This window comes from Coffea arabica, chromosome 7c (genome assembly GCF_036785885.1).
Source record: "Coffea arabica cultivar ET-39 chromosome 7c, Coffea Arabica ET-39 HiFi, whole genome shotgun sequence".
NCBI lineage: Eukaryota > Viridiplantae > Streptophyta > Magnoliopsida > Gentianales > Rubiaceae > Coffea > Coffea arabica.
In genome coordinates, this window is record NC_092322.1 from 13,918,196 (window position 1) to 13,933,568 (window position 15,373).

Here is a 15,373-nt window from a genome sequence, read left to right on the forward strand (position 1 = left end):
ATTAATCAGTAGAAATTTCTCGAATATGATGCAGGAACATTTTTTATTTTTTCCTTTCCCAAAAGTAAATGACTTTTTTCTTTTTTATTTGTTTTTTTGGGGAGAGTTTGAATTGATCATTGTGTATGCAAGGCTTTTTGGCAATGGAGATGTTCTATCATTGAGGAGAAAGTAGTAGTACTGTTATTGATAAGAAAGTGGATCTGTGAAAGTGCTCGTGAGTTTCCTAGCAGTGTAGTCGTACAATTATTGATTGTGATGGACCTATCTATTAGAATTTTTCCAAGCAATGACATAAGAAATATAGTGAAATTACTGCATGACTTTTGAAGTTTGGAGAAAAACAATTTCCACTTCTATCAATGATCCAAACTTCAAACCTTTCCCTATGGAGGAAGTTTTAGGAGAGTTTTAGGCAATTTGGATTAAACAAATGTGGTCCTTTTAAAGCTTTGTTTAGATTATGAACAAGAATGAGAGGAAAAAAATTGAAAGTTACCAAAAAAAAAAAAAAAAAAAACCCGAATTCTCAAGGAAGCTGTATCTTCATATCCAAGACTCCGATTTAATCCCGACATTTACAAGGTCTTCCAGGTAAATCTCCTAAAACATATGCAATGATACCCAAATCTGATGTTTGCTTTATCCTTTTTTTTTTCTTTTTTTTTTCTTTTTTTTTTTGCTTTTGGATAAAAAAAAAATTGCAGCCCTTAATTTTAGAAACCTTTCCTAAGGTTTTTGACAATTTCACTTAGCTCCTTTAAGGTTTTAAAAATTACATCAACCTCCCTTGCTCATTTAAAATGAAAATACTAAACTTAATATTTTAATAAAAGTCCCTTGTTGCCATGTTTATACAAGGGATGAATTTTATAATTTTTCCTTTTTTTCTTTTAGTCATTCTTTAACATTTCATTTAAAATATAGAAGGACTATCAATGTTGTACATTAAACGAGTTATATTTTTTGATGACTTTTAATATCATCTTATTTTTTTAGCTCTTTTTTTTGGTATCAAATTCAAGAATAAATCAACAACATCTAAAAATAAATGGCTCAAAATCTTACCAAATTATGGTAGTTCCATCACTGAACTAGTTCATAAAGTTTTCTTCAAAATAATAAAAAAAAAGCTAGTCCATAAATTTTTTTTAAAAAAAAAGATAATAATTTCTCTCTATCTTAAAAAGAATCTATATCCCCAATAAAGCACTATGAAAAATAGCCTATCAAAGAAAAATATTTATTGTTATTGTTAATTATCAAATATTAAATATCGATAGGATTTCTTTTATAATTGTGCCAAATTACTTCATAATTATTCAGAAGAATAAATTAAATATTATAAGATAAGAGTATTTAGGGTATTCATTAAAATTTTGACCATATTTGAAGATTTAATTACCAAAGTGTGAAATCAAGGGAGGTAAGTGTAATTTTTAAAATTTTAAGGGAATTAAGTGAAATAGTCAGAAACATCAGGATAGATTTCTGAAATTATCCCGTCTGATTTTTGATTCATGTAGTTTGTGTTTTGCATTTGGAAGTTGTAAATCTGCTGAAATTTTGGGGCGCAGAGTGTTGAATGGTTTGCTGGGGATAAAAATATTCGAGTCCAAATGAAAGAAAGAAATTAGCTTTATTACAGAAAATGTTTTGTGCCTTTTCGTAGACTACAGAAGTCAAAGTACGAAAACATCCGCCCTCGCTTGCCTTTGTTGGCTCGAGAGTCAGAATACTAAGGAAATGTTATTCAACCGAGTCTAGAAGAAACTAGAAAGCATCTGTGGCAATTTAACAAGCCAGAAGGGTGACGTGCCCTTCAAGAGCCACACAGTCCAGGGTCGGGAAATGGACCGGGTCCGTCCAAGAATTTGCCAATTAGGTGAATGCGGTGTTGACTCACTTGACTGGCGTTGTTGGTGGAGTAACTGTTTGCCACAGCACTCAGCAGGGCAAGAAAGAATGTTGCATATGTTTAACATTTTTTTTTTTTGTCGAAACGATAGCTTTTTTCATATAAATTGCACTTTAAACTGTACAAACTTTGGACAAAGGTCCAGAGAAAAGGACAGACGTCCTACAAAAACTTGGTGCCTAGCACCTAAGAGTGGGATTTACCCATTCTTCATCTATCCAGATGGTTAGAGCATGCAAGCTCAATTTAATACTGCCTACTTTCCCTGTATTAGCAAACGAGAAAGAACACTTATGAAACTGATTACTAATGAACTGGATATCTTCTATTAGAGTAGCCATCATATGGTTGCAGTGCCTCGAGCCATTTATACACTCCATTAGCTCCTTGTTATCGAGCTCCACTCTGATACTGCTCCATCCTTGGCTGATAGCATTTAGTAACGCGAGTCTCACTGCTACCGCTTGATCTTGAATTGGCTCAGTTGATAGTCTTTCTCTTAGTGCCCAGCCCGCTTGGATTTGTCCCATAGAGTCAGTTGCAGTGATTCCAATCCCTACTATTGCTTGACTTTTGTCTTGATGTGTATGAATCTTGATCATTAGGCTGGTATGGCTCTCATTTTGTCCTGGCTCTGGTTCAGTTCGTTGCTGTATTTCTGTTTCCTGAGTGTTCTTCCTTGCTACCTTGCCTTTGTTTGCCTCATCAAACTCTATCCACTCCTTCATGGCCCTTTGAATAATCTTGTGAGGTTCTCTTTCTTTGTGATTGAATTCTCTATCGTTCCTTGCTTTCCATATCTGCCAGAGGATATTAATGGTGAGGTTCACCTGGTCCTCCCTTCCTCTGTCTTGTTGAGCTTCCCCTATAGCTATCCACCACCTGATGAAGCAGTCTGACAGCTCCATAATTCCATCCCACTGCACCGGAGCCATCTTCCAAATTTCCTTAGCTTTTTTACACTGGATCAGTAGATGTTCAAGAGTTTCCTCCTTTTCTCCACACCCTGTACAAAAAGGATTCCCTTGTCTTGTTCTTCTGTGAATTTCTGCTCTCACAGGAAGACCACCATGCAGGCATTTCCAAATGAAGACTTTCAGCTTCTGGCTTACCTTTTGCTTCCATAGTGTTTTCCAGGTATTAGACATGGACCCTTCATAGCTTGTTCCAGTATTCTCCCTCCTCCTTATGCCTTCCAGATTCTCTTCCTTCATCCAAATCTTATAGCCTGACTGGACTGTATATTGTCCATTTTGTGAGTGCATCCAGTAGTAACTGTCCTCCTTTCCAGTTAAGCTTATAGGAATTTTCAGAATCCTCTCAGCATCTTGTGAGTTAAATATTCTGAATATCAGCACTGTGTTCCATCTGCTGTTGATCATCAACTCTGATACAAACTGGAGGTGACATCCCTGAGGCTTTGCAGACGTTGGTTTCCCAGATGGTCTGTCTGGAATCCAGTTGTCATCCCATATACGTGTACTTTTACCATTCCCAACTTTCCTCCTACTTCCAATTTGGACATCTTTTATAGCAGTTGATAAACTTTGCCACAGCCATGAAGCATTTCGAGGCACATTACAGTTGAATATGGGTTCTTTAGGATAATATTTCGCCTTTAAGACTTTACTGACCAACAAGTTAGGTTGTGTTATCAACCTCCACACTTGTTTGGCCAGTAGAGCTTTGTTAAACTTTTGCAAGTCCCTGAAACCCATTCCTCCTGTACTTTTCTTTTCAGTCATCTTCCTCCAGCCAATCCAATGCATCTTTTTCTTCCCTTCAGATTCACCCCACCAGTAGTCTGCCATTTTGGCACTGATATCTCTACAGAGCTTAGTGTGTAGTCTAAAACAGGACATAGTGTAGGTAGGCATAGCCATCGCCACCGCCTTTAGCATAATTTCCTTGCCAGCCTGACTCAGCAACTTGTTTTTCCATCCCAATAGTTTATTATCAATTGAGTTCCTGATGAAACCAAACACCTGCTCTTTTGACTTTGTAATGATCATTGGTAATCCAAGGTATTTGCCTTGTCCTACCTGCTGGATTGCCCCCATTGTTTGACAGACTTCATGCCTCACTGGTTGGGTTGTATTTTTGCTAAAGAAAACAGAGGATTTATCCATATTGATAAGCGGTCCAGTAGCCTCTTCGTACACTTTTAGTATTTGCATTAACTTCCCAGCTTCTTGAGAGTTGGCTTTGCAGAATATTAGGGAATCATCCGCAAAGAATAGGTGAGTGATAGCAGGAGCTCCTCTACTGATCTTAACCCCTGTTAGCTCCTTCCCCCTCTTTGCTTTTTGCAGCAAGTGTGACAGTCCCTCAGAACATAGTAGAAACAGATAGGGGGATAGTGGGTCTCCTTGTCTGATGCCTCTTGAAGGAGTGATGTATTCCCTATGCTCTCCATTTATGTTGAAGGAATAGGTCACTGAGCTGATACAGGTTGTAATCCATTCTATCCACTTGGTACAGAAACCCATCTTGGCCATTATAGCTTTCAAGAAACCCCATTCCACCCTATCGTAGGCCTTGGACATATCCAGTTTCACAGCCATTGAGCCTACTCGACCATGTCTTTTGTTTTTCAGAAAGTGTATCAACTCATGAGAGAGCATGACATTGTCTAAAATTTGCCTACCAGGAACGAAAGCTGATTGACTCTTGCTAATGCATCTACTGAGAAAAGGCTTTAGTCTGTTAACAAGAATTTTAGCTAGAGCTTTGTACACTACTTGGCAAAGACTTATAGGCCTATACTGTTTAATCTCAGTGGGACAGCTCACTTTTGGAATCAAAGAGATAACAGTGTGGTTCATGGCTTTGAGAAGGACACTGTTATTAAAGAAACCTTGGATTGCACTTACAAGATCCTTGTGAATAATGCTCCAGAATTTTTGAAAAAAGAGAGGGGACATTCCATCATTCCCAGGAGCCTTATAAGGATCCATAGAGAAGAAAGCAGCTTTTATTTCCTTTTCATCTACTCTTTTAGTTAGCTCCCTATTCATTTGTTCAGTTATAGAGACAGGAATCCCCTCTAAGATTTCATCTAGTTCCCCTGACCCTGAACTCTTAAACAATTCCTTATAATAAGTGGCTACTTCCTTCCCCACCTCTTCTTCAGTTTCTGTCCACTCACCATTAGACTTTTTCATTTTCTGAAGCCTATTCCTTCTCCTTCTCCCCTTCACAGTTGCATGGAAGAACTGAGTGTTTTTGTTCCCTTCTTTTAACCATCTCACTCTTGCTTTCTGGATCCAGTAAGCTTCTTCCTCCTCATATGCTATTTTCAACATTCCTTTCACTTCCTGTATTTTTTGCCTCTTATTTTCTACTTCTGATTCCTTCAATTCCTCAATCTGGTTTTTGCACCATTTGATTCTTTCCATCGAATTCTCTTTCTTACTACTGCTCCACTTTAGTAGTTCAACTCTACAGTTCCTGATTTTCTGTTGCACCTTGAACCATTTAGTCCCCTCACAAGGTGTGTTCCATGCTTCCTTCACCACCTCCTGAATTCCATCATGCTGTAACCATCTTTTGTCAAACTGAAACCTTTTTTTCCTTTTCTTTCTATCCTTCAGTGTATCTAGTACCAGCATGCTGTGATCCGATGCATGTGATTCAATGTGTGAGCATTTGGCCTCCTCATAACACTGTGACCATTCAATCGAGCATAAGCATCTGTCTAGCCTCTCTTTAATTTCACCATTTCCGTTCCAGTTATTGGACCACGTCCATGGCTTGCCTTCAAAGCCAATATCCATCAATTGATTTTCATTTATGAACTTCTTAAAATCATGGAAGGTTCTGTTATCTCTCATCCTTCCACCCCATTTTTCTTCATTGGAGGTGATATCATTGAAGTCACCCATAATCATCCATTTGTCTCCCCATCCTGCCTTCCTCCTTTTTAACACCTCCCACTGACCTTTTCTTATCTGGCAATCGCAGCTTGCATATATACCAATAAACCACCAGCTTTCCTTTTTTTCCTCATCTTCCACTTTTGCTTCTATAGTAAAAGCTGTTCCTTGTACCTCTGAGATCTTGACATCATTAGTCCACAAAAGAGCCATACCTCCACTTTTGTTCATGGCTTCAACTATAAAGCTATTATCAAAATTCAACCTTTTTTTAACTTTTTCCATGTACCCTTTTCTGTTTTTTGTTTCGCTGAGAAAGATAATGCTTGGGGAGAGGAGTCTATTTTCCTCCTTCAAGTGGGGAACTGTCAAGGGGCTCCCTGCACCTTGGCAGTTCCACACTAGAACTCTCATGGATTGTTTAGAGACCATGATGGGCTGGTCTCTTCCACCCTGTACATCTGTCCATTATCTTCCCCTTCTTCTCCTAATTTGTTCCTTTTAGCCATCTGTTCAGTAGATCCCAAATCAGGCATTTCCTCATCAGTAATATTCAGCTTCCTTTTAGTGCACAATCCTTTCCTATGTTCCAAGCTTTGAATCTCCTGCAGAGCTTGTCTACCTCTTCCATTCTTCCTGTTTAGAAGTCTTACTTTTCGCTCACTTTTTATTCCACCTTTCATGACCTATTCTGGCGCCTCCTCTTCCTCTTGCATAACTATGTTCATCACCACATCTTCATCCACTTTAGAACCTATATGTCTATGCTCACTCACTCCAGGCACTGATGATAATCCATCTGTTAAAACCTCATTCACCCTTCTATCCACTTCAGAACCTGTATCCTGAAACACCTCTTGCGTATCTCCATCTCCTTCCTTAACTCCCTTATCCTCTTGTGCATTTATGATCTCCACATCTTCCTGATCACAGTTCTGTATACTCTCCTTGAACACATCCTTGCGACCTTGCGAGGTGTCAGCGCTCTCAGTCAAAGCCATACCTCTACTACTTTCAGGTCTGACTGGTTTGGACCCCTGTTCACTGCTTTTCCCGTATTTTTTCTTTATCCATTCCCCATTTTAAAAACCCCACACTTGTCTATCTGGATGGTAAGAGTTGGGTTTGCCATCCTTTTGTGGGGAAACTTTCCCAGTCTGGGCTCGTAACCAGGGTCCGTACTGATTCTCTTGCTGACCTTTTTTGATATTCACCTCATTCTTGCACTTCCTCTCACTATGACCAATTATACCACACTTGTAACAGAAATCAGGCACTCTTTCATACCTAAAGTTGATCCATTTTGACACTCCATTCATTTTAACTGCTGTGCCTCTTAACAGAGGTTGGGTCATGTCAGCACTCACAAGCAGCTTAAGATGCTTCCCTTCCTTGCCCCCAGAATGGGGAATTAAAACCTCTTTTACCTCTTTGAAAACTTTCCCTATTTTTTTCCCCACATCTTTAGAAATCCAATGGATGGGCAAGTTCCATACCTGTACCCACAGAGGAGCAAACCTGAAAGCCTCAGTGTTTTCCTCGATTCCAACCTCCCACTTATTGAGTACAAGAATTTGATTATCTATCAACCACGGCCCACCTTTAAGTATTCTTAATCTGCTCTCTTCATCTGGAATAAAGAACTGAAACAAGTTAGGCCCAAGCTCAGCCATGTTAAGTTCTTTGGGGTAACCCCAGGCTGCAGTCACGAAATTCTTTACTCCAGTAAAATTAGCCACTTTTTCACCCCTTATCTTCCCTATTATGCTGTTCCTACACTCATTAACTCCAGGGCCTATATCGTCCAACTCAAGCCAAGCTCCATCCTGTTCTAGGTTAGACAGGGCGAATTTTTTAAGCACTTCCTCCAGTTCATCCGCCATGGAAACACGTAAATCTAAAGGGGATTCCTCTAGCTATAGTTAAGAACAAATAAAAGACGCTAACGAAACCAGAGAGAAAGGGAAAAACAGACTGAAATCTTCCCTAATTAAGTACACTACCTGGTAGGCAAAAACACCCTACTTGTGCAAATGCATGTGCAAACTGAGACATGGTTGAGTAGTTAATGCACTGATACCTGGTTCATTAAGGCTCCTTGAGAATAGAAATTGTGAAAAAGAGGGAGGTGTTGCACTGTCTGCTTTCCGACCAATTTATTGAACTTCTGTCTAGTTTTCCTCCATTTGTCTGATCATACTTAAAGGCTTAAAGGTACTTCATTTTCGTCTCTGCATCTACCTCGACTTCACTACTTTAGCAACCCGATATCTTGCACCGAGTGTTGGTTAATATGTTAAAGAATCACTGGAAGTGTTTTGTTTTCCGACAATCTTGGAATTTTGCTTAAGGATGGTTCAGAGTTTTGAGCGGGATTTTTTGAAATTTTCAATCTCCCACTCAGTGGAGAGAAAGCTCCCAGTTAGAGAGAGAAAGCTCCCAGTTAGAGAGTTTTGGAGTGTTGCATATGTTTAACACCACCATAAAAATACAGCAAGAAAAAAGGAGTCCTGAACTAAGTTCATTCGGCATCATTTGCTACACTATAATGACAGAGATCTGACATCAGAGTGAAAGAGAAGACACCATAATGAAGATGGCCTCCAGTGGTAGCCGCACTAGTGCCTTTGAGTCTATCTTAGAGCATCTGGACTGGCTTTTGAAGAGGGGGCCCAAGTTCGATGGTGAAGTCCAGTTCAAATGGAATGATCAAATCCGGGAGATGTGGAAGGAGGTACTCGTATTGCTCCCCTTTGATCTGTATGTTACAAATTGCAGGAGGAACCAGGAAATGTGTTGGGAACACGATCTGGCGGAGAAGGGTAACACTGAGTCCGACAGTTTGAGACTTTAGTATTATTTTGTCGAAGATTCAAGATCGGGAGGAAATGTCTGCTGTTTTTTACATATATTCAGTCTGGTGCATCAAGTCTTAATGACATCACAACTGAGCTCATCAGATTTAAGGAAAAAATCAGGTTATTTTTTGAGACAGAAATCCGACCATCGTGCATCATCAGTTTGTTGCACCACTACTCACTGGGAGATCCACGACTGGATACAAATTTGACTGACTCCGTTTTAAATAATCTGGAGTGGCTTACCCGTTTGAATTACGGATTTGACAATGCTCTGCGTATTGTAATGAGAACCCTTCAAGCGAAGCTATTGTTCTTGCAGAGTTTCGTTTGCTTTGCCACAGTGCAAGGCGTTGAGGGTAAGGGATTGATCGATCTGTTGATCCACGCTGAAGTTGTGGCAGTCAAAGCTGCACGCCTGATTTCTATATGTTGGTTTGACCGAAACAGTGAACAAGTGCGCAATGAAATGGAATTTCAAATTTCCCAATTGATACGCAAGGAGATTGATCCCGTTGATCCCCAAGTCCAAGAAACTTATATCCATGTCCTGACTGCTTCAAAGTTATCAAGATCGTCACGCACTTTAGTGCTGGAGAAGAACAAGCATCTATTGACCAACTTTATTGATTGTCTCCTGTATAATGTTATGGAGCTACTAGAACATTTTCCCAGTTTCTCGGTACTGGTGAAGGATCGAATGCTAATACTCCACGAGGGAGTAAGGTTCCTGAGTGTCCTCTTCGGGCAGCAGCAAGAGAAATTCGACGGGTTACACGATCAAATGAAGGATCTTATTGGATTTGTGGCCTGTGATGCAGGAATTGTGATTTTATCCCTTTCAGCAACTGAAATGAAAGAAGGTTTGGCCAAGGAAACAGATCTGGCGCTTTATCATTTGGTCAAAGTGCTCAAGTTTATTACGACAGAATTTGCACAAATTTATCCGTCACCATCACAAAGCTTTCCTTGGACCAATGAGTTGGGCTGCTTTGATTTCCTCCTAGAAAGTCTTCAAGATTTATCAAATTCTGAAGCTGATTCAATTGATTTACCACAGGATCATATCCACAAAGTGCAAGAGGATCTCATATTCTTAAGATCTTTCCTCAAGAATATTGTCGGGCAGCGCAACCAGAACCAAAAACTCCAAGCTCTTTGGGATCGTGGTATGGAGGTGGCCTATAAGGCAAAGTTACTCGTCAACTCTATTGTATCTCGGAATAAACCTGAATGTTTGGATACCCTAGCTGGAGATATAGAGCTGATGAGGATTGAGGCCCATGGAATCTTTGCCAGGCACAGCAATGGCACTGATGCTCTGAGAGTTACCAACAATTCAGCCCATACGTCATCAAAACTCAGTAGCCCAGCATTGAATGAAGCTACGGTGGGGCTTCATGAAGCGGTGAAGACAATCACCTGTAGACTTACCGGAGGTTTAAAGCAGCTGGATATTATTTCAATTGTTGGGATGGCAGGACTTGGTAAGACAACATTAACAAACACAGTTTACCACCATATGCAAAATTCAGTTTCTCGCCACTTTCATATTCATGCTTGGTGTACTGTTTCTCAAGCATACAGCAAGCACAATTTGTTAGCCCAGATTTTGTGCAGTATTCATCGTGATAGTCCTGGCGAATGTCTTAACAAAGATGAAGATGAATTGGCTGAAGAGCTAAGAAAGGTTTTGTTGAGCAATAGGTATCTCATAGTTTTGGATGACTTATGGGACATTGAGGCATGGAATTTGTTGGAGAGATCATTTCCAAATGATGCAAATGGAAGCAGGATTCTCTTAACCAGTAGAATTCACAGTTTGCCATTGCAATTAAAACATGCTAGTGAACCTTACCATCTTCGCCAACTTACTGACAAAGACAGTTGGGCATTGCTGCAAAATAAGCTATTTGGCAAAGAAAGTTGTCCTCCAACACTGAATGAAGTTGGATTCCAAATTGCAAAAAATTGTAAGGGACTACCTCTTACAATTGTCCTTGTTGCTGGAATTCTTGCAACTACCGAGCAAGATTGCTGGAAAGAAGCTGCACAAACTCTATGTTCTAGCACCATTGTTGAGACTGAACAATGCAAGAGGACACTGGAGTTGAGTTACAGTAATTTACCAGGTCATCTGAGGCCATGCCTTCTTTACTTCGGAGCATTCCCGGAAGATGCAGACGTCCCTGTCCGAAAATTGATCTGGCTTTGGAGCTCTGAAGGATTTCTGCAAAAGACTGAAGGAAAAATCTTAGAGGATATGGTCGCTGAGTACTTGACCGATCTGGTCCAAAGAAGTTTAGTTATGGTCACCCAACAAAGATCTATAGGTGGTGCCAAAGCTTGCCGAATTCATGATTTGATACATGAGTTTTGTGTGGAAAAAGCCAAAGAAGAAAGTTTCTACAGATTTCTCATGGGGAAAATGATCTTTTTACTCTGACTGGACTGCACAACCTTCACCGACTATGTATTTACAATTCCAAGCCAGAGAAGCTTAAGAAGTTAAAGGTATTCTTTCCCACTTTACGTTCTTTGCACTTCTCTGCTAAGTGGGATGGGGTGCTTTATTTTCCAATCGGGGTTCTGTTATTTAAACTTCTTAGAGTGTTGGATTTGGGACGGTTTGATTTTACCTATGAATTTCCGATGGAAGTGGTATTGCTTGTTCACTTGAGATACTTGGCGATTCGGAGCGTTAAGTCCGTGCCATCTGACATAGCTAACCTCTCAAGTTTAGAAACTTTCTTCTTGATACAAAGCTGGGATGATGTTGTGCTACCGAACACTATCTGGAACATTCAGACATTGAGGCATCTATTCATTAAAAGTTCCCGGTGTGGTTTTCGTTTTCCTGCTGACAGTCTTGCGGGCTCCCCGGATTTAAAACATTTAGAGACTTTAAGCCTTGCAATTGATTCCTCTTCTCAAAGCTTGCAGAAGATATTGACAAAGTTACCAAGCATCCGCAGGCTAAAATGCTTGCCATTAAGGGGTTCTAGTTCTTCCAGAAACTGGATTCTCGTGCTGGATGGTCTGAGTCAACTAGAGTCACTTAAAGTGAGAAATCTTGCTCCGTTGGGAATTAAATTCCCACTTTATTTGAAAAAGTTGACTCTCTCACGTACTCGTGTGCCATGGACTGAAATTTCAACGATTGGAAAGCTGCCGAGTCTTGAAGTGCTTAAATTACGGCATGAAGCCTTTGTAGGGGAAAAATGGGAAATGAAAGCAGGGGAGTTCCTTAACCTCCGATTCTTGGAATTGACAAAATTGGACCTCCGAAGTTGGACTGCCCCTTCTGACAATTTTTCCCGTCTTGAGAAGTTAGTTGTCCAAGACTGCTATGTACTGGAAGAGGTCCCTTTTTGTTTAGGGGAATGTTCAAATCTTGAAATGATAGAGCTCACATGGTGCTGTAAGTCTGCTGTGACTTCTGTAAAGCAAATTCAACAAGAACAGATGGATGCAGGAAATGATGATCTAAAGGTCATTCTTGAAGATAATTGGGACTTCCCGATTGAATTAACTCTTCTCATCACTTGTGGCAATTGTGAACCAATTCATGTCTCTTCTTGAATTCGTTTAAGGGTCAATTCAGCGTGGGAACCGACGATGTAATTTTATATTCATGTTTCTGGAAGCAATTTCTGGAGTTCTTTGGCTTCAATTTGGTGCAGCTGTAACATTATTGTGATTGCAGTCATAAGAAAAATAATGCATTTACGAAGTCAACATTGTCTATCATTATTTTTTTTTTTCCATTCACGATTTTTTTGGACAATTTTTTCATTCAAGATTTATTAGTGTTCACAATCTATCATCCCAATTTATTTATTTATTTACTTTTTTGTCTTCGCACCTCTCCCTACGCACTTCCAACCCTCAACTAACAATTTCTTAAATCCTCTTCCACGTGAGTTACACAAGTATTTCTCCAAATTAAAGAAACCCACAAGATGAAATGAAGTTAAATATGGAGATGTTAAAATAACTTCTGGGACATGTTAAATTAACCCATACTCAAAAATCTTACAATTAATATAGAATTCGGGGCATTTTCTTGCGATCTTGAAATGATTGAGAAGATTGAAAAATTGGCACTAGATTGCTATTGTTTCTGGCCCAATAATTGTCAAGAATCTTGCGATCGTCAGCTGGCTCATCTTCAGCTCAAGATGAGCCAGCTGAAATAGTAGAGAGAAAAAAAAGTTTTCGAATCCCATCTTCAATATTTTTTTCATAGTTACAATCATATGATCCCATTGAAAATTTGTTGAGGATGTGAAATATGAAATAACTTCCCTTGTGTTTCTGTTCAATCATTCTCTGATTCCCTCTAAGAGCCTCATTTACACCTATTAATCAATAGAAATTTCTCAAATATGATGCAGGAACATTTTTAATTTTTTCCTTTCCCAAAAGTAAATGACTTTTTTCTTTTTAATTTGTTTTGTGGACAGTTTGAAATTGATCATTGTATCCAAGGCTTTATGGCAATGGAGATTGTCTATTATTGAGGAGAAAGGGATGTTGTTGCGGTATGTTTACAAGTCAAAACAGAGGTGTGGAAAGTTAAGGGAAAAGACATTCAAGCATTTTGGGCCACAAACGCTAGGGGAAGCGTGTTGGGCGGGCACGTGGAAAGGGCTTTTGTGACGTGCAATCGGAAGATGTATTGGGCATTGAAGGGACTCCAGCCGCGCATGTGAAATGTGGAGGGGCCGAAATTAAGCAACCGGAAAAGTGAGGGTTTGTACGCGAAAGTACGGCAGGGAAAAAAGGCGCGAAGCTTACTGGACAAGCTAAAGAGTGTAGGCGTATTAGAAAGGAAGAAGCGCCAAAACCGGAGCAGGAGGAATAGCAGAAGATAGGGATTTGTTATGGAGCTGGCGGCGGAAATAGATGCTTCGGATATGCAGTGGGACAGTGAAGGAGAAAGCGAAAATGTAGTATCGCCGATGCATGAGAGTGGAGCACCTTCAAATTTTAAAAGTTGCAGCCGTGAAAGGAAGGCCATTCGTCGGACGGCGGAAACAATGGTAGTATCGCTGATGCATGAGAGTGGAACACCTTCGAATTATAAAAGTTGCAGCAGTGAAAAGAAGGCCATTCGTCGGACGGCGGAAACAATGGTAAGCCACTCAACTCATTCCGTGAAGAATATGGTGGATTGGATCTCGGATGAGCAGCGGCAGGCTGTCAGAGAGTTTGGATTCGGGTCAATTTTGAATGTGAAGGGAGTAGAGGTTGACGAAGAGATGTTGAAGTGGCTGGTGGATAACTTTGATGTAGATCGGAGGACACTGAACGTTCATGGGTACTGTCTACAGGTGACAGGCGAGGATGTGGAATGTGCACTTGGCTTGAGCAGCCGTGGGAAAGATATTGAAAGCGAAAAGCGAAGGCAAGAGATGGATACAGAGTTGGAAAGAGAATTGAATATCAGAATAAATAGCGGTGAAATTGTAGTGGAGGAATTGAGGCACAGTATATGTAGTTTGCATAAAGAAGGCTTAGAATTCAAAGTGAAGTTCGTACTGTTTGTTGTTGGTAGGTTGTTAGCACCAAGTTTGGATGACACAGTGAGCCGGGCTCTGGTGGGTGTAGTGGCTACAGAGGAGAATATGGAAAATTTGAACTGGTCGAAATTCATACTTGACAATTTGGTGAAGAGCATCCGTGATAGAGACGGCAACGGAATAGCGGGATGTGCACTTTTCTTGATGGTATAAGAAAGACGCACCATTTTGTATTAGAGATAGGAATTGCTGGAATAATGAAATTAAACTTTGATAGAAAAGACCCGTAAATGATGGTAGGCGTTTTTGTCCGTGCAGATTTACTATCTGAAACGATTCTATATCGAGGGTGAGGACGAGTTTCGCAAGTTCCAGCCGAGAGGGCCGAGGCTAAGATTTTGGGGAAGGTACGAGATTAATGAAAGCGTGCGAATATTGAGGAGGAATCACATATTTGAGGGGGAACAGGTAATGTAAAATCCTTTCGTGTGAATTGTTGTTGAAATTGCAATCTGCATTTTGTGACGTTACTAGTAGTACAAAACTGAAGGCTTATAGTGACAGGGCAATGTGCAGTTTTACAGTAACATAAGCTGTAGAGAAGACATTGATAGAAGACTGATTGAAATTGAATGTGGTAATAAAGATGTGAAGGATAGTATTGGTATGTGAAGGATAGTATTGATAGAATGGAAGCAATGATTGAATGTCGTTTTGAAAGGCTGAGGAGCATGTATGAAAGTGGAAGGGTGTGCAAAACAAACCGGGCAGTTGGTGTGGAGGGTGGGCAGAAGGACGATTGGCGCGGTAATGTTAAAAGAGGGAGTGAGTTACATAAATTTAGTCCTACAACGCCAGATGTTAGGTCCAAAAGCAGGAGTGAAAATGATAGAGTCACTACGAATAGTACTGTAATTGGTGAAAAGAGTGCATCGAAAATTACAAAGTGGAGGAGTAGAAAGAGACTAAGGATGGACAATACGGAGAAGCCTGTGGGGGAAGACAAACAAAACAGAAGGCAAGGTAAAAGAATAAAGGTATGCATCGGTTTGTGCCAAGGTATTTGTAGCATTAGAAAAGTAAAGTATAAATTGTAGTTTTATGTACAGATGGATAGCAGTGCGATGAACAAGTGTCAAACGAAGATCGTTGCTTTATTGGCAAAGGTGAGTATTCCAACGTTCCAGAATTACTGAA

At 40.0% G+C, this 15,373-nt stretch overlaps 3 protein-coding genes across 3 annotated transcripts; 1 reads left to right on the plus strand and 2 right to left on the minus strand.

The window, feature by feature from the left end:
- Positions 1-2,097: 2,097 nt before the first annotated feature.
- On the minus strand, positions 2,098-6,207 carry LOC140010558 (uncharacterized). The gene has a single exon (XM_072057847.1). The coding sequence runs from the start codon at positions 6,205-6,207 to the stop codon at positions 2,098-2,100; it is 4,110 nt and encodes a 1,369-aa protein (XP_071913948.1).
- A 668-nt stretch (positions 6,208-6,875) lies between these two features.
- LOC113699599 (uncharacterized) lies at positions 6,876-7,676 on the minus strand. The gene has a single exon (XM_027219971.1). The coding sequence runs from the start codon at positions 7,674-7,676 to the stop codon at positions 6,876-6,878; it is 801 nt and encodes a 266-aa protein (XP_027075772.1).
- A 713-nt stretch (positions 7,677-8,389) lies between these two features.
- Positions 8,390-12,233, plus strand: LOC113699601 (putative late blight resistance protein homolog R1A-3). The gene is made up of 4 exons (XM_027219972.1): positions 8,390-8,527; positions 8,572-8,615; positions 8,664-10,925; positions 11,042-12,233. The coding sequence occupies exons 1-4, from the start codon at positions 8,390-8,392 to the stop codon at positions 12,231-12,233; spliced, it is 3,636 nt and encodes a 1,211-aa protein (XP_027075773.1).
- Positions 12,234-15,373: the final 3,140 nt, after the last annotated feature.